This window comes from Vidua chalybeata, chromosome 22, assembly GCF_026979565.1.
Source record: "Vidua chalybeata isolate OUT-0048 chromosome 22, bVidCha1 merged haplotype, whole genome shotgun sequence".
NCBI lineage: Eukaryota > Metazoa > Chordata > Aves > Passeriformes > Viduidae > Vidua > Vidua chalybeata.
The window spans coordinates 128,113-149,995 of record NC_071551.1 but is presented as its reverse complement, the minus strand read 5'-3'; the positions used below and the strand labels follow the sequence as shown (position 1 = coordinate 149,995).

Genomic DNA, 21,883 nt, shown 5'->3' with positions numbered 1-21,883 from the left:
TGCTTCTGCACCCAGCTGGCTCTGGAGTGCACTCATGGAGCAATTGTGCTAAAGCACAGCCCCAGTGAGAAGTCTGGGATTTTCTGGAATCTAGAACCTGGCACAGGCTGCCCAGAGAAGCCATGGCTGTCCCATCCCTGGAAGTTTCCAAGGCCAGCCTGGACATGGATTGGAGCAACCTGGTCAAGTGGAAGGTGTCCCTGCCCCACTGACAGGGTATGGGATGAGGTGAGCTTTAAAGCTCCTCATTCCTCCAACCCAAACCAATGTGTGATTTTGCCATTTTTGGGGGAGGGTTCCTCCCCACCCTTTCTTTTTTTAAGCACCCTCACACCACCTCAGGTCTGCAAGTGCTGCATTCCAGCCAAGCTGTACCAGCAAACAGCTCCTGGAAACACACTGGGCTAGCACTAGAAATTGCCACCCCTCCATGCCTGCCCATCATTCTCCAATGTGACTCAGTTGCACCTTCATTGGCTTTTTTTACTTCAACTTTTCTGCTTTACCCCACCAGCCTGTATGCCCAAAGAGTAAAGCGGTCATTTTTTTCCCCAAACCTTCTATGAATACTTTAAACCTTTTTACTTAAAACCTTTAAAACATCTAAGGACACATGGTAACGCTTTAAGACCTTTATTAACAGATGCTTGCAGTTTGACTTGAAAAAATCAGGCGTATATTTCATACAAATTAAAAATGAGGTTCTTAAAAATCTCAACGTGACCAGATATGAAACAATTTACAAACTTTTAAAGGTATATTGAGAAAAACCAGGCTTTTAAAAAACGCGTTTATCATTTCCAAAAAGAGAATTCTTTAGGTAAAAATAATAAAAACCCCATGCTGCATAGATAATGCAGATAGTTCTAGTAATCTGGTCAACAGCAAAAAGCAAGCACTTAAGGTCTTCAGTTCCAATTCTTTTGTTCATTTCTTATTGCTGGAATTTCTTTTTCTTCTTCATTTCTTGAAGTCTTTTCTTTGATGACTAAACTGAAAAAGAGGGGGAAAAAAAGGCTGATCAAACAGGTGTCAAAGGTTACAGGGGTGCTCTGTGTACCAAGATTCACCTGCAACTCAAAAATTCATCCTAAGCTGCCTGTCACAAGCTCACAGCCCAACCATCACCAGCTACTTCTCCCTGTCAGCCCCACTCCATCCCCCACAACCACACCAGCCACCTTTGCACAGGAACAATGCCAAGGACTCCAAAGAGAGAAGTCAACTTAAACCCAAAGAGATCCCTCCAGTCATGGGGAGGGCTGCTTCCACGAGGCTCTGCCAACATTCAGCCATTGCGCAAAGCACAGAAATGAAACCCAATATTCTCCAATGCTACCAGAGAGCAAGAGGAGGCAAGGTGCCATTGTGACATCCTTCTGAAGCCCATGTTCTAAGAATTCATCCAGGAAGTGTTGACCACAAAGATGAATACCACGATACAAATGTTCACCCAAAGTACAGAGAGATCACTGCAGCACAGCCTGGACAGTGAGTGAATGATCCATCTGCAAGTGGAACATGAAGCAGTAGAGCCCATGCAGATCAAATCCCCAAGCTCCCACAGCTGGGAGAGGCTGCAGCTGCTGCCAACATTGAGCATTCTCCCAGCCCAACTCCTCCAGCCCCAGTCCATCCCATCAATGTGACCACTCAGACTGCTCCCACGACAGCCCAAATGCTTCTTCCACTTTCCTGCTCTCCAAGTAATAAGCAAGGAGTGAGGGACAAAAGGAACGGGATACACACACGGGTGACAAGAAATGCAGAACAAGTAGAGTTGGCAATGAAAATATTCCCAAATTAGCAGAACTGTCTCTCAGGAGTCAGCACCAAACATGCCCCAATCAGAGACAGGTTCCCTTGCAACTAAACCAGTCTTTGGCCCCTGCCCTGCACACAAACCTCCCAAGTACACGTCTCAGCACTGCAACACAGCTCCCACATGCTATGACAAAACAGCCATTTCTACCAGTTTTTCCAATGCTTTGATTAGATAAAAAGTTGCTCCTGAGACACTCCTGCTAATTCCACATCACCTTTGTAGAAATGGATGTCAAAGTCTCAATGCCATCCACCTCCCTACAGGGACTCAGCTTAGGCACTGATGGAGCTAGGTAGATCTCAGCGTGCGCTTCTCCTGACTCTTTTCAAGTCTTTACACTTGCACTGCTTGAATTTCTGGGTGAGCAGAGACTGCTGTATACCTGAACTACTGCACACAGCCAAGATTTTAAATGGAACACTATTCCATCTACGACAATTAAAGCTTGTAACTAAGTCCTCCCAATTAGTCAGCATTGATGCAACAAAGCCTCACAGTTTAGTTCTGCAGAGACACTCACTGATCAGTTACAGCATGCATGAGCAAGAAGAGTCCAAACGTTGTAAGGCACAAATGAAAAGCAACAAAAAAAGTCAGCAAACAGCATCCCCAGGCCCCGGTCACGCACCCGGATGATGGTAGAGATGTTAAGCCGGTATTTACTCAGCCCCGCCCTGCTCAGCCTCGGGAGCGGACGTGTTCTCAGCTGGTGGTTCGGCTGTCTTCGTCTCTTTGCCATCTTGTGGTTTAGGGTTCTCTGGGCGTCTGCGTCGGTAGTTGAAATTACGGCGGTACCGACGTTGAGGTGGCTGCTGACTTTGGGTTTCATCCCCTTGGTTCTCTTTATCTTCTTCATTTCCATCCTCTCTAGGCTGTCTTTGACGAGGAGGACCCCTGAAAGTCAAGCTAAGCTTTAACTATGCAGCACCTGAGCATCACCATGTCCTGGCTCTGTTGCTGAACAAGGCTAAAACCAGCAGCTGATCTGCAGCATACCTGCGAAATCTTGGTCTGTAACCCCGGTACATGTTTTGCCTGACTGGTCTGCCATCTCCTGCACCCTGGTTGTCAGCACCCTGCAAGACATCAGGCCACAGACCGTCTCAGCCCCAACCAGAAATGTGCTAACTCCACAGCTTGTCACACTGTAAAAAAGGAGCTGGAAGGTCGTCAGTTCAGTCAAGGTGGACAGCAATTTGAGGGAACAGGTGTGCACATGATGGAGAATCCTCCACTTAATCATGCGAATTGAAACACTCTGGTTTTTAGAAGCTGTAATATGAAGACCTTCAGCTACTTCATTTCACGCTACTGCCAAACCTTTCCAAAATCATCTGTAGTACCTACAAGGAGTGTCAAAAGGTGCATCCCATTACCCTGCTCCAAAGCAACCAAGCCCATTTAGCATCACATGTCAGGCAAATGTTACCTCCACTATCTCTCCCTGTACAGGAGGGTTGGTATATTGTGGACGACGCCCGTAGGGCCTACGCATATAGTAAGGTGGGTACCGCCGCCTGCGATAGGGACGGCGTTGCTGGGCTTGACCTTCTGGTATGTTCTCTGCTCCTTCGTTCTTTTCCCCACTCTCACTGTTCTGGTAGTTCTGCTGATAGTTGCGTGGAGGACCCCTACGACGTGGATATCGTCTGTAATGGTTACGATCTGCTGCGTATTTACTGCCCTGCACTGGAACTCCACCAGGTCCTGTGACATTGGCTGCCTCCGCACCCTAAAGAGTGGAAATAGCATTAGTGAAACAGTCACCATCCCACCAGCTACAGCATAACAGTCTAGTACTGAGCAAAGATTTACATCCGTATTGTGAAGAAATTAAAAACCATTCACCTCCTTGGATGTCATCAGGCATCAACTCAAACCACAGGCACCACACCAAAGCCTGCAATCTGAGTTTTTCATGTGCGCTCTGACACCCGAGAGACGTGTTTACCTTTTCTCCCTCAACCACATCAAACTCCACGGTCTCTCCATCTCCTACGCTGCGGAGGTACTTCCTGGGGTTATTCTTCTTTATGGCAGTCTAACAACACAACAGTGCAGGCACAGCATAAGAATACGAAGGAAGGTATTTTTTTTAAAGATTATTAAATACTCAGTTTCTTTATATTAGGAGAAAGACCTGTACTCCTGAAAAAGCACTTGAATCATTGGGAAAATACAGGAAGTCATAAAATGTACCTGTATTACGCTCTGGATTATTTGAAATGTGCAACAGCTTTACCGTTAACTGGAAGCACCTGTCAACATGCTGTCTGCTGGCTAAAAAGGCAGTTTGAAAACAAAGAGGAAAACTCTCACACCATGCACTGGCTAAAGCATTCCTAATCAGTTTAAAATTCAACACCACTATGATAGTTACACATTCCTCTGATGCCAATACACCAAAATATCATAGCCTTTCCAATCACCCTCTTGGACTTCCAGCCCTCCATTATTTCCCACACACCACAGGACACAGCAGCTTATGCATTCCATACTCTGTAAACATAAAAATGGCATCAAGAGATCTCCTCCTCCAAGGCTTCCAACACCATAGTTTCTACTACAGGGCTAATCAATTAATCCTAAATCTACTCCAGCTGTGTACTGCACAACAAAGATTGGTCTTTTCCAGGTGTCAGCACCAGACAATCCTCTGTATTAGCAGCCACCTGTCAAACAACATTACTAGAACAGAATCAGTTTTCAGTGCTCTGCAGTACTGGATGACATCTTCAACAGACAAGTTAACACTGAATACACACTGTGCTCAGGCATGTCCTGCTTATCAAACACTTTAACTGAAGGGCAATAAAAGTGTAATGACTTTAATATAAATACTTGCCACACAATTCGATTAGATTTCTTCCACCTAAATTGTACAGAATCAATGGAAAAACATGCCCACAAGTCTCAGTAACTTTAAGGAAAGCCTTATTACAAGAAGCAACCAGTCCAACAGCATTTTGTGACACCTGAGCTATGTAACAGGGATGGAGAAAAGCCTACACAGCTAGACTTCTCAAACAACCTGATTTCTTTCTGATTAGAGTCCTATAACTGTTTAATTGTAAAAATATTACACTAAAACAAATCATTACCAAACTGTTATTTCAGAAACATAGATAGCAGCTACATGAAAAGTCCTATAACACAACCAGTAAGTCAAGGTCACTTACAGGAGGCCCTACTTGCCCATTGCGTCTGAAAGCGTACCCACAGGGTATGTATAACCTCTCAAAAACCAGTGCCTCTAAAAGCTGGTAATTCAGACAAAGAACAAGCATGAAGCAGAAAGATGACAAAACCAAAACGCTTTCCAGGCACTGTTTTTCCCTTCCTTTGTGTTAACATCAGCAGCATATCCCTAACTTGAGACAAAAGAATGACCCATGGACTCCTAAATGCCAGAGAAATGTAGGCTCCACTAATTATTCTTTGTGGGCTGCTTACTAAGGAGATCTTGATCCAGAAATGGCAAAAAGCAAATTGCTGATCACAGCTTCTCAATTCAGACAAAGAACTAAACCAAGGCAAGTCTGCTCCATAAAGTAAGACACAGGTGTGGTGTGCAGTCTTGGTCTGTTTTCCAGAGGCTTACCTATTTGCCATACATTATAGCTAAGGATACATATCAGTTAAATTGAAAAGCCTCTACTAAAATATTTGTAGACTTTAATTGAAAGACTAGAGCAATAAAATCTGTAATTCTGCCTAGGAAAAAAAGAGTTTCTTTGGCACTTCATCCCTAATTTCAATTAATTTCTCTCCCTGATGCAAGCTTTTCATTTAACTTTATTTCCAGATGCTTACTTAACCCTGTATGAATCCACAAGATTACTGGACTCCAAGCAGTTCCATGCAGCAAGTCCATGCTAGCATCCAGTGCAATTCTCATCATTGTACACCATCAGCCCACTCGGCCAAGATGCAAAACCCCAAAGTGCAAGCAGGCTCTACTTGCAATGCAACCAAGAAGCAGTTGTTTGTGTTCAAGTAACAGTGAAAAGGCAAGGCTCTTCCACCAACTTCAATCCTACTTAAATGGGTCAGGAACAGGCAATTTCTGAGAAAGAATATGTTTCAGTTTCAAGGAAATCTTACCTGATGGACAAACACATCTTCCTTGGTGTCATTCCTGCAAAACAACAAGAAATTGAACTTCATGAATAAAATGCACAGTAAATTAAAGATTCAGTTGTTTGGTACAGAGACAGAATGCAGATGTATCATAACAGGCTTTGAGCATTACTCCTCAACTACTTCCTATTAGCTTACTGTGTGTAGGAAAAGATCAGCTTACACAAAGTGCAAAGCACATGCTGAACGTTCAGTAAGGCACATTCCTCCTCACTGCTGCACACCCCTCCATCCTTCACATCCCATCACCAGAGATGTTTGAACACCTGATAGTGAGCACTCACTCCTTCCAAGCAGTGCTCTGTGGTAGACTGGCTACTGCAGCTTTGGAAGCAGCTCTGTCCTTGCCACTGTAGCCTCACTTACATCCCCCTCAGGCTCAATGCTTCACTCACCTGAGGAACAGCGACACCAGCTGCCCGGGTAGGCAGCACAGTTGGTCAAGCCTTGGTCTCCCCTCTCACTAAACAGAAAACAGCTCGGGTCTGTATCTATAAGGACCCAAGAGCGCCCATCCTTCAGCATGACCCTGGCAGAGCTTCTGCAACTGCCATGAGCCCCAACAACCACAGCTCAGTACCAGCTTCAGTCAGAAGTTTCTATTCTGTTCTGAAGAGGTACAACAGGGACAACCTTGTGCTGGTTAGGGCTGCACAAGCCATCTCCCCCACTCCTCAAGCATGGGCATCCCAGATCCCACCACATCAACCCACCCTCACTGCTGTGTTAAGTTTCATTACTGCATGGAACAGTCTGAATCAACAGCCAAGTGGCTTTTATTTCCTAGTTAAAGACATAAGTAAGCTTGTGTGAAAACATGCTCCAAATTGAAGTGCTCATAGCTAGGGGCAACAGAATACTTGGGTTGGTTTTTAGTAAGATAAAGCCAGGTGCTCCTTGCGCCCGGCTTTAAAAAGTGAGAATTGACAATTTAACTTCTTCCAGAAACTCCATGCAAGCTACAGCTATTCCATCAGACATCACCAGTAAAAATAAGTCCTCTTGTTTCCTCTTGAAATTGATGCCTGCAGACCTCAAAGGTTACTGGGAAAAGGCAGCCGAGCAGAGCCATTCTGATCTCATCTCCAAAGCCCCAAGAATGCAGCACTCAGAAGCCCTTGCAAAGCCAAAGCTGAAAGACTCTTCTTCAAAACACAATGTCCAAAATGCTGAAAACCTTCACAAGAGAGTAGTAATATGTTTCTAGTAAAAATGCTGAGCACCTTCCTTCATCCTCAGCTAAAAAACAGTGGTAGGAAGGGCTCATCCACAAACATGGACGCCTTGTACTGTTGCCTAGGTTGAATTTTGGACAACCAGACCGGATACTTATTTTTAAAATCCATTTGCAAAGCAGTTTCCATTCAAGAGGACATTGGAGTTTTGGCTCAACAACTGACGAGGTCACACAAAGCTCACTGAATCAAGTGAAAAACACACCAGGCCATTTTACAGCCTCACGCCACTGGCCACATCACTCCCAATGCTGTTTTTCCACCAAGTACATCTGGAAGCAGCAAGCATGCTGTCATGTGGAGGATGGAAGAGCAGGACCAACCACTTTTTAAAAGAAAATTTGGAAGGGTACAAGAAAAACATCCATTCTGAAGGCCAAACAAACAATTTAACCGATCTTTGCACTATGCCACTCTTCCATTCACATCTTTTATCCACTAAAATATATTAGAAAAAGGGAAATAGATAAGCCGACAAAGAAGATGCCAAGTCCAGCAAGGCACCAAATACCATGTCAGACAGTGCAACTCCAGTTATGGTACAGATCAAGCCAGTGGCTTTTGCACATCTACTTGTTATTTTGGCAAACATGAGAAACAACCATCAAAGTTCCAGAATTCAAACTCCTTCCTATTTTGTAAAAGAATCACACTTCTAACATTAAAAACACACAGAAAATACCTGAAGTGAGCATGCACCTACATCAAAGCTAATTTCAGTTCCATAGCCTCATTTTATCTGAAAGCAGACCTGGCTAAAGCAGAGCCATGCAAGGGCAGGAGCTCCTGCACAGCTTCCCTGCAGCCAGGCAAAGATTTCAGAGCTGAGGAAATGTCCTCCCCTTCAGTTACCAGGCTCTAATCTCTTGATAATACGAGATCAGGCTGGGTTTCTCATTACAAATGGCAACCTCAGGGATTAAACAGCTGCCAAATTAATGACTGGGGAAGCTACTCAGATGTCTCAACTAGCTGCTGCTTCCTTGCTTGACTGACATCACAGAACATTTTCACTGCTGAGGGAACAGGAAAAGCCTTCCCTCGAGGTGGGGTTTGTGGCTGGGACTTGGGAGGCGTTTCCAAGGCCAGAGACACAACAGCTCTCAGCACTGGTGACTCCACAACACTGGGAAGCATGGCATGATGAACAATGCAAATTGGGCGGAATGGGAGGCAAGTTTGTAAAGCTGCAGACACAAAACCAATTCAGGAGCTTGACAATTTAGACTAGTTCATAAAGTAACAGGCAGTTCAAAAAGGCAGTGTTTAAACCCAACATAAACAGAAGTTCCAATAATAACACTATACTTGCTGGCCTAAAGGGGGATTTCCCAGTATGTAGCCTCATTCTGAGACTGGGGAGTTTAAGTACCACGAATTAAGGGAAACAGCTCTGGCAACACTCCAGCGAGGCCCCCCCAGCCAATGGGGCCAAGAATTGCCCAGTTTTTAAAAACCTGTTTGCAGAGCACTTCCTCTCCTTGACAGGCCCACTTCAGGTACCTACATAACTCTCAAAGCGGTCAAATTATTCTTTCACATCAACTACTGTCATAAAAAGAATCTTCTAGGCACTTATTTCATGAGACCAGTCCATACACTTGAGTGTGGCACTAGACTATGTGAACTGTGCTCCTTTTGCCATATGTTGATGGTGTCCTCATTAGAGTGTGTTTTAACTACCAAGTGCTAAAAGCAATTTTTGCTAGCACTGACTGAACTTTACGCAGGAGTTTAAACAAATACTGTGTGTGCTGACAGCCAGTATACTTTTGTATCTTTAAGGGAAAAAAAAAAAAACCAAAACACCATAAAAGGATGGACCATAATGTAAAAGGCAAATCGCCGTGGAAACAGACTAACTTCGAGAGCGCAGCTCTTGCCCAGGTTAAAGGACTCAAAAGCCAACCAGGCAAGCCCCAAGCAGGTCAGAAACCCCGGGGTGGAGAAAGGGCGAACAGCACCAGCTCCTTCTACAAAGCAGGGCTAGAGGCGGCAAAGGCACCGCCGCCCCCGGCCCCGCCTGTCACCTGCGCGACGCAAGCGCCGCGGCCCCCTCCCCGGGGCCCCCCGTAACAAGGCCCGCCGCGTCTGGGCTCTCACCTGTTGATGAAGCCGTAACCGTTCCTCACGTTGAACCATTTCACTGTTCCCAAAACCTTCGTTGCTGCGGGAAGGGGCAGAGTGAAGAGGGGAAGGAGGGGAGGGAGCGGCACGTCAGGGGCACGTGGCGGGGCGCGCGCACAAAGGCCCCGCGTGGCGGACATCTTGCGCCGCCCCGCCCCCACCCGGCACGCGGGGCCGGCGGCGCGCGGGGTGGGGAGGGAGAGGGGGGCGACTAACGGCCGCCGCGCGCGCGAGCGAGGACACGAGCCGGGGGCGGGGAGGGGGCGCGCACCGCCCCTCCGGGGGAAAGGGAGCGCGCGCCACCCTCAGCCATGGAGGGGGAGGGGCAGGGGGATCGAGGCTTCCCACCCCACCCCACCCTACCCCGGGACCCCAGGCTGCCCTCACCGATGACCTTCTTGTCCCCGCCAGCGGGAGGCGCCGCCGAGGCCAGGCCGCTGCCCCCGTTCCCGGTCCCACCGTTTGGCTTGGAGTCGGCGGGGGCGGCGGGGGCCGCCGCGGGGACGGGGGCGGCGGGTGGCTGGGTCTCGGCCTCGCTGCTCATGGCGGCGGCTGTTCGGTGCGGACGGTGGTGGTGACTGCTGTTTGCGCCGCCTCCCGCGGTGTGATGGTGACTGAGGCCGGCCGTGGGGGGGGGGGGGGGGCTGCTCCCTGCTCCGGGCTCGCTGAGCTCCGCTCTCCGCTCCCGATACCGATCGAACTGGCCACAATGGCGGCGCGCACCGGCTAGCCACCCCGCGCGCCCCGCCCGCACGCGCCGCAATTCGCCACCCCGCCCGCCCGTTAAACGGAGAGCGACCCCATTGGCCTTTCCCCAACCCGCCACCGCCCCCCACCGAAAAGCTATTGGCGGCGACACCTGCCTTTCCTCAAGAGCGCGCGCCCATTGGTTGCTTCGCCCGTGGGTGCCAAGCCAGCTTTTCTCACCGGCCGACCAGGAGTCCCCGCCCCCGCCCCTGATTGGCCCTTCCGGCCGCCGCTCCCGCCCCCAACGGGCACGATCGGGGAAGTGCGCGCGACCATGTGGCGGTGGCTTCTGTCCTGTGCCGTGCCCGACCCCGCTTCCGCTCGCTGGAAAGACCCAGGGCAGAGCGATGCTCCGGGCGGCTCCGGTCCTAGTGCTCCGGGGGCGCCCACTCCCGCTAATGATTGTCAGAAAGGGCCCAGGAGCTTTAAATACCAGCGGGAAATGACGGATTTGGAGCCGTGTCAGAGCTCCCCAGTCCATGCATGTAACGTGCAGTTACAGCACTGAGCTGACCCGCGGGGAATCAGCTTTTCCCTAAGCATCCCATCCTTCCCTCCCTGGAAGGGCAGGAGCAGCTCCTCACCCTGAGCCTTTCTGCCCACCCAGGCTGTCGGGAAAGCATTAGTGCTGGGTCCTTTACCCTGCTGGAGCCTTTCTCTAACCACCACCTCTCCGCTCCTCTTTGCCTCCCTACCCCTATGTATTCATCTTACAGCGGCCTGGAGATACCCAACATCTCTTGCTGGGTTCCCCAGAGGGAAGGTGCAAAGAAAAGCCCTGTCCTTGTCCAACAAGTTAATTTTCCTTAGGCCGTTGAAGAATGTGGTTGGTGGCCACATTTCCTGTTTTGGCCATGTCATTCATCTGACATGGGAGGAGGGAAAGGACATCAGCAACCACCCAGGAGGTCTCCGGGAGATGACGCACCACTCCACCATTTTTGCAACCAATACGTATCCCCTTGGGATCAGCCCTTTCAGCATTGCACACAAATCACTGTTCAGTTTGCCATCAGAGTTCCCCACATTCCACCCTGGCCAGGTGAGGGACTCCAATGAGGCCAAGCACAACCCACCACATCAACCCACTAGGAATACTGGTCTCATCCTGCTCTCTTGGGAACTCTTCCACCTCATCTTCAACTCAGTTAATGAAGGGAAGGGCTTGAAAACCATAACACAGTCCCACAAGGATCTACACCAGGATGATGACCTGGATAAAGAAGCTAGAATGATGTCAAAATTGGATCCTGCTTAGTGACTGTCATAGTTTTGTACGAGAAAAAAAAAAACACCCTATTTTAAAGTAATAAAGTAATATATAAAGTATATATAAATAATATATATTATAATAAATAAATAATATAAATATAAATATAAATATAAATATAAATATAAATATAATCATAAATTATAAATATATTATAATAAATAATATATAAAGTATAAATAAAGTAATAAATGAACTAAAAAAATTATTTCTTTACATAATCAGTAAAAAAAGTTATAAAAGAAAGAAATATCTTCTAAAGAGCTTAATTCTTACTACTTTTTTCTTTTAATTACTGTTAATAAAATTTTCTTTATACCCTTTAAAAATTTTAAGCCTACTTTACCTTTCTCCTAATCCTATCTTCCTATCTCACAAGAAATAAATATATAAGCAATTAGCCAACACTAAAACCCACCACACTCATCAACACATTAGTTAAAAAAATCTGAAAATTAAAGAAATCTTAAACTAACAAACAAAACTACTACAGTGAGTCACCTGAAAAATAATCTTACTATAGAATGGGAATTAGGGAATACACCACGCAGCGACCCATGAGGAAGAAAACTCCAGGGAGGAAATCTGTGGGGATGTCAGGGCCATGTACCTACAGCCAAAACTGTGGGCCCCAATGATGTCTTTGTGGGGTAACACTGTGGGATCCAGAGGCAACTCAGACCCTCAGGGAAATGCACAGGCAACCAGAAACACCATCTCCAGCTGCAGCATCCACAGCTGTAGGAAGATGCTGGAGCTGAGAGGAGGTCCATCATCTCCTCTACAGGATATTCCAGGATTTGCTACATACAACACAAGGGTGACATCATCATGGGGGAATTAAAACAAAAAAAGTGTTTTTTGAGAAGACTTTCAGCCAGCAGGTAAGGAACATGGCACACAAGCTGGAATCCTGCACATTCCATGTTTAAGGGAAATATAATGGGATGTAATTAGCCATTCTAACAACAAAGAAGTAGTAATGGATTTGCCACTGTTAATTAATCTGGGATAGCTCTGTGACCCCTGTATGCAAGAAGTGAGGCCAGCTGATGGCAGTGGTATAAATACATTAGGCTGAAAAAGTGCTGCTAAGCCTGGACCAGAAATAAACTGGTTTCCCTGGTGAAAAAATGGTGAATTGAGTACCAGCAGCCAGAAGCGCAAACCTCAGCAGAGCACTGCCAAGCATAGCTCCCTGAGGCACCTGAGCCAGCCTGTTGAGAATCTTCAACCCTCCTCTCACAGGAGAGCCCTCTGTAAAGCATTTGTGGGGCTGAGGCAGAAAGGACTGGGGTGTCTGTGCTTCTTTTATCACCTGATGTTCTGCAGGTACAAAGTGACATGCCTCAGGCTGGAGAGAAGTGAGTGTTCTCAGATGCTGTGCAATTCTAGGAATGAGGACATAGGAATCCTGACAGCCAGAGCCTTCTGCCAGGATTTCAAAGAGGAGAGAAAAGAGCACAGCCAAGCCTGTGGGAGCTTCCTCCAGCCTGTCAGTGCTGGGCAAGGCCCAACTCAGGCAGAGAGTGCACCCTACACCCGCTGCCCAGGCACGGATGGGATCTCTCTGCATGGGATGAATCACCTGCATGTGACAGAACTTTGTCCTAACTTCCATCAGCTCCTTTAAACAGCTGGATGAGAAGTTCCTGCTGGAACCCAGCCCTGTGCAGGGTGCTGCCTTGTCCCCTGCCAGGAGGGTGAGCTCCCAGCCCTGTTCTGGGAAAAGAAAGGCAGCCTCAGCTGCACTCTCCTCACTACACAGGACAAGCAGCCCCAGTTTCATTCCTATAGCATTACCATTCTGTTTTTCCCATGTGACAAGCCTGCTCCAACACCCTTGTAAGTACTCAGGTGAACCCCTCCTCCAACATATGCGGCACATAACAGCTTGATGGCTGAAAGACACCTGTTTACATCAGAATTCTCCTCAGAGCGCAGCACTCATGGTGATTGAATCTGTGCTATACCAATTTCCTCATGCCTCAGAAAGGCTGTACACACAAAGGTTCTGGAGATTCCCAAGATACCAAGAACCTTTCTGCCAGCCAGGCAGTTGTAGTTACCTGCCGAGTGAAAGAGCTGGTGCAGCACAGCTCTACCAAGCTCCTTTCACCCCTTCTTCCTCTCAATACCATGCAGTAAATGTTCCTGACTGAACCAGCCAGGGATAATGCATGTTGCTGAAGGTGTTACAGCCCTTCTCACCTAGAGAAGAATCCATTCCCACTAATGTTAATTGATGTGCACTGCACATGTTTAAAATTTTTTTTATTTACATTTCAAAATGTTAAAAAAAATAAAAAAGAAAAAAGATGCCCATTATTAAATAATTTCAGGAGAACCTCAAGAAGATGGATCTGGTCTGTGGAGAAGTCTGGGGCAGTGGGTGAGCTGGCTGGAATTGGAATTGCATGGAGCCAGCACAGGTCTAATCACCAGTAAAGGAACACTGAAAGGAAGAAGAAACAAGTAAGTCTAAATGCTGGACAACCATTCCCAACAGATCCTACAACAGCCAGGCTGTGCAGTGACACTGGGGGCCACACAGCGATTTTAAGTGCATGCCAGTTGCTACACACACCAGCTTTCATCATCCAGAGAACTCAGGAATCCTCCTGGGTCTGCCTGCCAGGCAACTGCATCTACTTCTGAAATTAAAAGCAACAGTGCCTGTTTCTCCCAGCTCATTTTCAAGGATCTTGACAAGTAGCTGATGTGGCTGTCTGACATCAGGCAATGCAAAAGCTCTTCTCGTCCCCAGTCAGATGAAAGACATGAGAGTGCAGCAAGGCTGTTCCTAAGACCTGTCCAGGAAACAAGTAAGCTGGCACCAGCCTTGCACCTATGAATGAAAAGCTTCCAAGCTCAAGCTGGGCACTGGCCAGAGATCCAGTACTCCAAACTAAAATGGTAAGAAAGTCTGGGACTGAATACAACCCTAAAGGAGACCTGACCCTTCAACACAGCTCTGCAAGAAAAGGGACACCCTTGCTAGCAGACTTTTTTCAAAAGCCTGTAAATGCCACCAGAAGTACCAGGGGAATGGAAGAATGATTACATTCCCTGTTGTCACTTCATCAAATAGCAAGAGCTTCCAAGAGTTGCAAGTGCTGCAGGTCTCTAAGACTTTATTACAAAAGAGGGATTGGCTATAATTTAATGGAAGGTCAAAAATTGTGAGTATTGTGAGTGTAAAATTGTGAGTCCAAACTGCCTCCTGAAATTCGGAAAAATAAAGCAACCAGAAGGCTAATACAGCAGATTTTTGACAAGCTGCAGCCCAACACACTGAAATCTAGACAGATTTGTTTAAATACCTGTAGTTTTTACAGTAAATTGAGCAGACAAATGGAGACAGAATACTTACTGTATATTAGCCCAAGACTATTGGTTTAACCAAAATGAAGCCTAAGTAATAGTAAATAGTGGAAACATCTCTCTTCAGATAAAGACAGTGGTATTTTTTTCAAGTCAAGACTATGCAAAATGGTAATTCCTTGGTCCTTCAGAAGTGTCGGTCCTACAGCTATACTGAGCAAGGAGGCTCAAGTCTACCCTTTCTCTTCTCCTCTTCTTGATCCCTGCCTGTCCCACCCATGGATAGTCTACTTTTTGTAGCTGTTTGAAAGTTCTCCAATCTGCAGATCAAAGTGAGGCTTCTCACCAACCAGACTGCCTTGCTAGAGAGATGACTGCTGTAATTCCCTTTCATCCACTTTCTACAATTGAGGCTTCAAGGCAGCCTAACCCAATCCAAGAAAAAAGCTCCCACAAACCCATTTTCCCCTCGACTACAGCTGCAAAATCTTATTCGTCCTGTGCTGCCTCTGGTGTTTGTGCAGCTTGGAAGGAAGCCAGTTCTGGGACTTCAGCTGGCAAAAAATAAATGTTGTTAGAGAAGCACTTTCTGGTGTTTCAATGAGCTGACACAGCTCTCTGCAGGTTCAAAGAAATGTGAAAATAAGTCAAGAGAAAAGTAAGAAGCAGAGCAGCCTAGAGTTCATGACACTGTGCCTGTGAAGACTGAGACTTACCACATTGCTTTTTCTTCGCTTCACATTTCCCCACACTGAGAAATCACAACTGGCAACTTCGGTTTGTTATTGGGACCTGTAGGCACATTCTGGGGACAAACAAATGTAGAACATTAAAACTTACAAAAGCACAGCAAACCCAGGCAGTGACAAGTACTGGAAGATTGGCTAAGAGATATGTCTGTAACATGAGGAACAGACACAGCTCTGAGGAGCAGAAGAGCACCATTACACATTTGGCAACAGGCCCAATCATAAGCTGGTGAATTCCCTCTGTAAGCAGAGGTTTGGGACACAGACCAGAGGCTGGTCCTTTGAATTGGAGGGCAGGAATAGAGTAAAAACTGGAGAGCTCCTCATGGAGATACTTGAGGCTGCTCTGGCTTTGATACTAAAAGCAGCTGCCACAAGCAAAACGAACCTGTGCTCACACAGAAAGGAAAGAGACAGTGGCAAAGAAACCCTCATTCTGAAACTCCTGGTGCACTGGACTCAGCTGTTCTCTGAATCTCTAATTTTCTTTACTTTGGTCTCACTGTACTGATACCCAAAGCAGGCTCACCACAATTATACCACGCTGTGCTACTCCTTCCATGTGACCTTTTCTCAAAGCCCAACAGCTCTGTGGTTTGCCCTGCTTTCTAGATTAGAGACCCTTATGCACATTATCCCACATGTGTCATGGAGTTAATGCTGGCTGTCTCAGAGAACTTGCTGCTATCTGTTAAATCTACTCATTATGCTGCCATGACACCCAGGCCTGATGTTGGCAGCAATCATCACCTGGATTGTATTTATCTTCAGCTCCTGGAAGCCCATGAGGAGATTAGCTTAATTTTTCTTATTAAACATGCTGATCATGGATCAGCAGAACTGATGATTTTGCATCCACTGAATAATCCCAGGCAATGGCAAAGAAGTGAGATGCTTTACGCTCTTGTCTGAGCTGCTGATGGAACAACTTTTTAATTCAGCCTCTGAACAAATGCAAAGCAAATAAAGCCAGGAGCACAATCCCCACTCAAAGACTATCACAGTCACAAGATCCTAGCATTTCCAAAGCCAACTCATATGACAGCCTTGCTTCAATAGATTTCCTGCTACATTATAATGATGATAACCAATAATGCCAGTTATCAACACTGGTATTCCCTGGTATCCTGTAAACAGACAGCAGGACAACTCTACTTAATCATGCACATAACTTTCCAATGCAGGCATTCACAAGGAAGTAACCATATTCAAACTTACTTCAATTTTTCTCATGACCAACAGCCCATCGACAATTTTACCTAGAATGAGAAAATTTATCCACTTCAATATGGCTGTTTTTTACCTTTGTTCCCCCCCACTCATCACAGGTACATGCATTTCTGTCCTTCCTGAAAAGCCCTGGGCAGCGTGTAGCTATTGGGCACTTCAGGGTTTGTTACCGATCTCTAAACTCATAAAGGAAACAACCCCTCTTCAAACATTGTCCACATTCAGCACAGATTAAGTGCCTTTTCCCATCACAGGGGCCATGTGTGTAGAAATTTGGGGATTGAGACCACCAGCTTAAGACTGGCCTGGAACTCCTACAGTTCAACCAGCAGTAAATGCAAGTTAGCAGATATGGTTTCACAGAATTACTGTCCAAAACTCTGGTGAGAGCTCAGCCCTCTCTGACAGTGGAGAAGAAAGGAATCCTTTCACTCATCTGTGCCCTCTGCACTGGTACAAGGATTTGTGTACAAATACAGTACGCTGAACACTGATCTGGATTAAAGCTAACCTGTGAAAAAATGATTCATTTCAACAGTGATCCAACAGAGATCCATCACAGTAACAGGTTGCACAGATCCCTCAGATAGCACAAGCGAGGAGGGAAGAATGAGCAGCCCATACCCAGAGGTGGTTGGGCACTGAACAGGCACCCCAGGGAATGATCACAGCCCCAAGGCTGCCAGAGGTCCAGGAGAATTTTGACAGTGTTCTCAGGCACAGAGTGGGATTTTTGGGGTGACCTGTGCAGGGTCAGGAGTTGGTCTTGATTATCCCTCTGGGCTCCTCCCAGTTCAGAAGATTCTGATTCTCACTATTTATTTTAACAGCTGCCCTGCAGGGATGTCTGTGAGCTGGCACTCCAGGACTTTTACTGCAGGTACTCACCAAAAACAACATGTTTCCCATCCAACCAGTCACACTTGGAGCAAGTGATGAAGAACTGGCAGCCGTTGGTACTCGGACCACTGTTTGCCTGGGGGTTGAGAATGGCAAATTACAAGAAGTATACCATTTCAGACTGACCAAAACCGAAGGTAGACACATAAAGAAGAGGTGTTGCTCAAGTAGGTATTATTTTTAGCTTATTGCTAGACAAACCAAAGGAAAAAAATACGTATCTGCAAGAGAGCACCCTGTGCTGGGATGTAGCATGTCACCACCTCTGGTCACACCAGAATGCGTAAGAGCCACGTCACCAACTATTTATTATACTTCTACAAAGGTGTGTTCAATACAAGACTGTGCCAAAGTCCAGGCTTTAGAGCACACTCCCGAAAAAAGGCTGAACGTTTTAATGACAATTATTTATTGGCTGCAGTATTACCCTGAGGAAAACTGAACACCAGAAACCAGGGCAAGAAAAATACCCAATTGATTTCTGGTTTTTGGGAGGTTTCCTCAGAATAAAAATTAAAAATTTCCAATGATAATGATGAGAAAAGTAACAACTATATTGACACAGAAGTCACAGAAACTGTGGGATGCACATGTGAAATTTTATTCACACCCAAGTACAAAACCCAGAGCATTTGCACTCTGTTAAGAAAACATGTCTGCAACACTGAAGGCCACTTGCGATATTGACAACCATGAGCTACTAAAGCAAGTTTCTGTCCTGATGAGTGAACTGGTCAAGTTTTGCAGCTGCAGGACTGCAAAGGACAGGGTCATTTTGGCTTTCTAGTTAATGCTAGTCAGCTTCAAAAGGATCCAGCTGGGATCCATAGTTCCTGGGATCCAAGGTTTGACACAGTATAATGACTTCAGAGCCATGCCACTTTAACACAAAGCTGGCAAAACTGAAGTGAATCCCTTCTCTCACACCACAGTACACTAGCTGCTTAGCTGTGCCATGACACCTCTTTTTGGGCCATGTTTTCAACATGGACGAATACGTAATTCAAATGATTAAATGTCCTAAGCAAGTGGTTTTAAGGGCAGTGCAGCTGAAAGAGCTGGGGAAGAAGCAGTTGTGGATAGGAATACTGAAGCACTGGCTCAATTTGCTTTCTATTCCAAAAGTCAGGGTATTGTTCCTACCAGACAATGTGCAATGGTTGCAGTTTCTCCTACTATGTTGAATAGGAAGGTCTATTTTAAAAGATACCATGGTAATACTGCTGTGGCTTTGGAACTCCCAAATCTCTCTGTTTCATCCTTGCCAAGGTCAGTGTTTGATAACAGTACCAGGAAAGACGAAAACACCACCAACTCACCACTGTATGAAAACTGTAAGAATTAAGCTCTTCTGAAAGCAATCAAGCCAAGCCTGTCCCAACGCTCCAAGAGACAGCAAAGAAAGGACGCTGCAGGGTCAGGACTATTGTGTTACTCAACATATTAACCCAGAAGTATCTGCTTGACTAGTAGCTACAAAACAGACCTTGTACCCAATGGCAGAGATGTTGTTGTCCAGCAAATACTATATACGCTTAGGAAAAGAGCACAGAGAAAATTCCCAAAGCTTTTTAGTCTGTAATGTCATTATTTTATACTCACCATAGAAAGCAGGCCAGGAGCAGAGTGTTTCAGCTTGAAGTTTTCATCTGCAAAAGGACCCCTATATATACTGGCTACTCCAGTGCCGTCTCCCTGCATGACAGAGGTACCCAGTCAGCTACAGCATTTGCTCTGTAGGAACTGCTACAGAACAATTCAATTTAAAAATTATTTTAAAATCTCCAAGCAAGAGGAAAGGACAAAATGGATTTTGTATTGCCATTTACATACACCAGCAGTGAAGGGGGAAGGAAAACAGGGCAAACAAAATTTCTCAAGTTTTGAAAGCTTCCCGGGTTTTGGCAGGCTATTGCAGAGAGAAAATATTTTGGGAAGAATGTGTGTCCACAAGGCTCCAGATTTGTTTTCAAGAGGTTTATTGTCTGTTGCAGTAGGATGGCAGTAATGCTATGAGGATACCTCCAGTTACTACTGGATACCTCAAAAAACAAAGAGATCCCACAAATCAGCACAGACCCTTGGAAATAGTAGCATGTTATACCATAGAGGAAAAGGACAAGAAGAGTACCGGAGTACATACATTTACGAAGTCACCTCCTTGGATCATGAAATCCTTTATTACCCTAAAGAAGTAAAACAACACTTAGTTCCCAGTGGCCAAAAGCCTCAAGAAGCTCAGTGTAAGATGAAAAGGGGTTATGCCTTGCTGTGCAACAGAAGTTAACAGTCTGTGAATGCTGCAGCCTAAAATCTACAACAAATATTAATTAATGGTTGATATGAGGTCATTTAGGACTCATTGCTTTTGAACAGAGATAGTGATTATGTGATAGATGCCTTATCTGACGTAGCACACCAGAAACAGGGGACTCCTCCCAGTGGGGAGGACAGCATCCCCAGGTCCCCCAAAGCCATAGAATTACATTAGCCATGATCCGCAAATGTCTCCAACACGACTAATAGCTCAAGGCAGGTCACAAAACTCCATATGGCTCAGGCTGCTATTTAGTGTCTAAACAACGGTAGATGATTTACCTGTGGAAAGTGCTTCCTTTATAACCTATAGGGACACCATCTTTCCTGTAGGGAAGTGAAAGGGAGAATTAGTGCAACCTACTGGATATCCCAACACAAAATTGTCCCAGCAATTCAGAGTCCCAAAGGGTTGCTGTGTACATTAGCAGCTGCCTTGAAATACAACCAAGTGCCACAGCCTCTCAGCTGCTGCTGTTGAAGGCAAAAAAAAAAGCCTCAAGTGGGCTCTCTACATGAATGACTCTGTTCCTTGCAACACCCACATCATCACCTTCACAGGATCCCACTGCAATGTGCAGCATGAGCAGGTGGGCTTTGCAGATAGGGCTTTTAGAGCCACATGGGCACAAAAAAAGTCATATCAGAAAGAGAAACCTGCCATCCCTGTGAGTCTCCAAGCCCCTCACAATTTCCTCAAAGCAGGTTTCTCTTCCATTTTGTACTACTACAACATGAAAAAGCTCAAGACAAACCCTTTCTACCTCACCCAGCCCTATTTCTCCAGTGGGACACTTAAAGGACATTATAATCCACTTACCTGAATTCACCTGTACAAAACTGCCTGGCAAACAAAAAAGAGAGCAGAGTGTTAGGTGCATGTGAACTCTGAGGGCTGCACCAACTGGTGCACAGGAATTTCCTTATTGTGTCAGAGACGTTCCCAGAGAAACAGGAAATGGCAACTCCTTCCCCCTGCCATTTCAAAACATATTCTGTGCTCTTTGTAGTGAGGTGGTCAGAGAGTTAACATCAAGATTGTACGAGACCGTGAATATGGGGCAGGCACTGTGTTTGACAGAGACCAGGGTATGTCCATCCCTCCAATGGAAGTGGGATTTCACATGGTGCATCCCTCAGTTGATGGCAGGAAATCTGGGTGGCCAGGAGACCTCCACCATGGCACAAGGCACTCCCTGCTCTAAATGCATGGAGCAAATCAGGAGGCTTCAGAGAGGGGGCAGAGGAGGACCCCTTCCAGCCAAACAGGGTCCCCTGAGAGACCAGGATGCCACACAGCATCTCTGAGAACAGAGAGACACAAAGCAGGTGAAGCAGTTTGGGGTGGGAGTCAGCTAATCAGTTTGCCACCAAAAGCCATTCCTACACCAGAAAGCCTTTGCAGTTCCAGTCCAGGCTGAGCTGCAGGAATGGTAGCTGCTCGTTACCTGAAGTTCTCTGCTGTTTTGGGTACAACGTCTGCAAACAGCTCGATCTTCATGCGGCCGACCTCCTGAGGAGACGGGGGCCAGGTGAGTCTTCCAGGTCCTCTCACACACAGACGCCTGTCGCCCGACCCCGGGTACTCCCACAAATCCGGTTACCTCACTCACCCCCATTCATGCCCATCCCTCCAGGCCCCTCCTGACGTAATCCTTCTTCTCTCCCCTGCGAGCCCTTCCCGACGGGCCCAGTGACCTCACAGGCCCGCTAGCCGTCTCCTGGCACCGCCCCTCCCAGCGCTTCCAGTTGCGGCCCCGCAAGCCCCACGCTGAACCCCCGCACATCCTGTGCTCTCTCATCCCCACAACACTCCGACATCCCCAGTTATCCCTGCAGTCCCTCCCCGAGCGCCGCCGCTCCCCGTCCTGGAGCACCCCCACCTGCCCGCCGATGGTTACATCGAAGAAAACTACGGGGTTGTTTGGATTCGCTGCCAGGGCCGACATCACGACTACCACCGCAGGAAGCGGAAATGGCAGCGGAAGTGGAAACGGCGACGGAAGGAGAGGCAGGGCCG

The 21,883-nt window shown here is 46.6% G+C and overlaps 2 protein-coding genes across 5 annotated transcripts; both read right to left on the bottom strand.

Annotated features, from left to right (window-relative positions):
• Window positions 1-617: 617 nt before the first annotated feature.
• Window positions 618-10,058, bottom strand: YBX1 (Y-box binding protein 1). Of its 3 annotated transcripts, none has more exons than XM_053962906.1 (8): window positions 9,715-10,058; window positions 9,304-9,367; window positions 5,930-5,963; window positions 3,777-3,866; window positions 3,255-3,557; window positions 2,822-2,901; window positions 2,454-2,731; window positions 618-988 (listed from the first exon to the last, which is right to left on the bottom strand). In XM_053962906.1, exons 1-7 carry the CDS (start codon window positions 9,869-9,871, stop codon window positions 2,485-2,487), a joined length of 975 nt encoding a protein of 324 aa, XP_053818881.1. In that variant the 5' UTR covers window positions 9,872-10,058; the 3' UTR covers window positions 618-988; window positions 2,454-2,484. The 3 variants fall into 3 exon arrangements, with proteins under 3 accessions (XP_053818881.1, XP_053818880.1, XP_053818882.1); XM_053962905.1 differs by having other exon boundaries at window positions 618-993; window positions 9,715-10,057; XM_053962907.1 differs by having other exon boundaries at window positions 618-993; window positions 2,454-2,719; window positions 9,715-10,053.
• Window positions 10,059-13,601: 3,543 nt separating this feature from the next.
• PPIH (peptidylprolyl isomerase H) lies at window positions 13,602-21,863 on the bottom strand. 2 transcript variants are annotated; one of them, XM_053962884.1, is made up of 10 exons: window positions 21,747-21,863; window positions 21,312-21,376; window positions 20,684-20,707; window positions 20,146-20,190; window positions 19,691-19,733; window positions 19,150-19,242; window positions 17,536-17,623; window positions 16,636-16,676; window positions 15,385-15,473; window positions 13,602-13,799 (listed from the first exon to the last, which is right to left on the bottom strand). In XM_053962884.1, exons 1-9 carry the CDS (start codon window positions 21,810-21,812, stop codon window positions 15,405-15,407), a joined length of 534 nt encoding a protein of 177 aa, XP_053818859.1. In that variant the 5' UTR covers window positions 21,813-21,863; the 3' UTR covers window positions 13,602-13,799; window positions 15,385-15,404. The 2 variants fall into 2 exon arrangements, with proteins under 2 accessions (XP_053818859.1, XP_053818861.1); XM_053962886.1 differs by lacking the exon at window positions 21,747-21,863 and adding an exon at window positions 21,477-21,563.
• Between the last annotated feature and the right edge of the window lie 20 nt (window positions 21,864-21,883).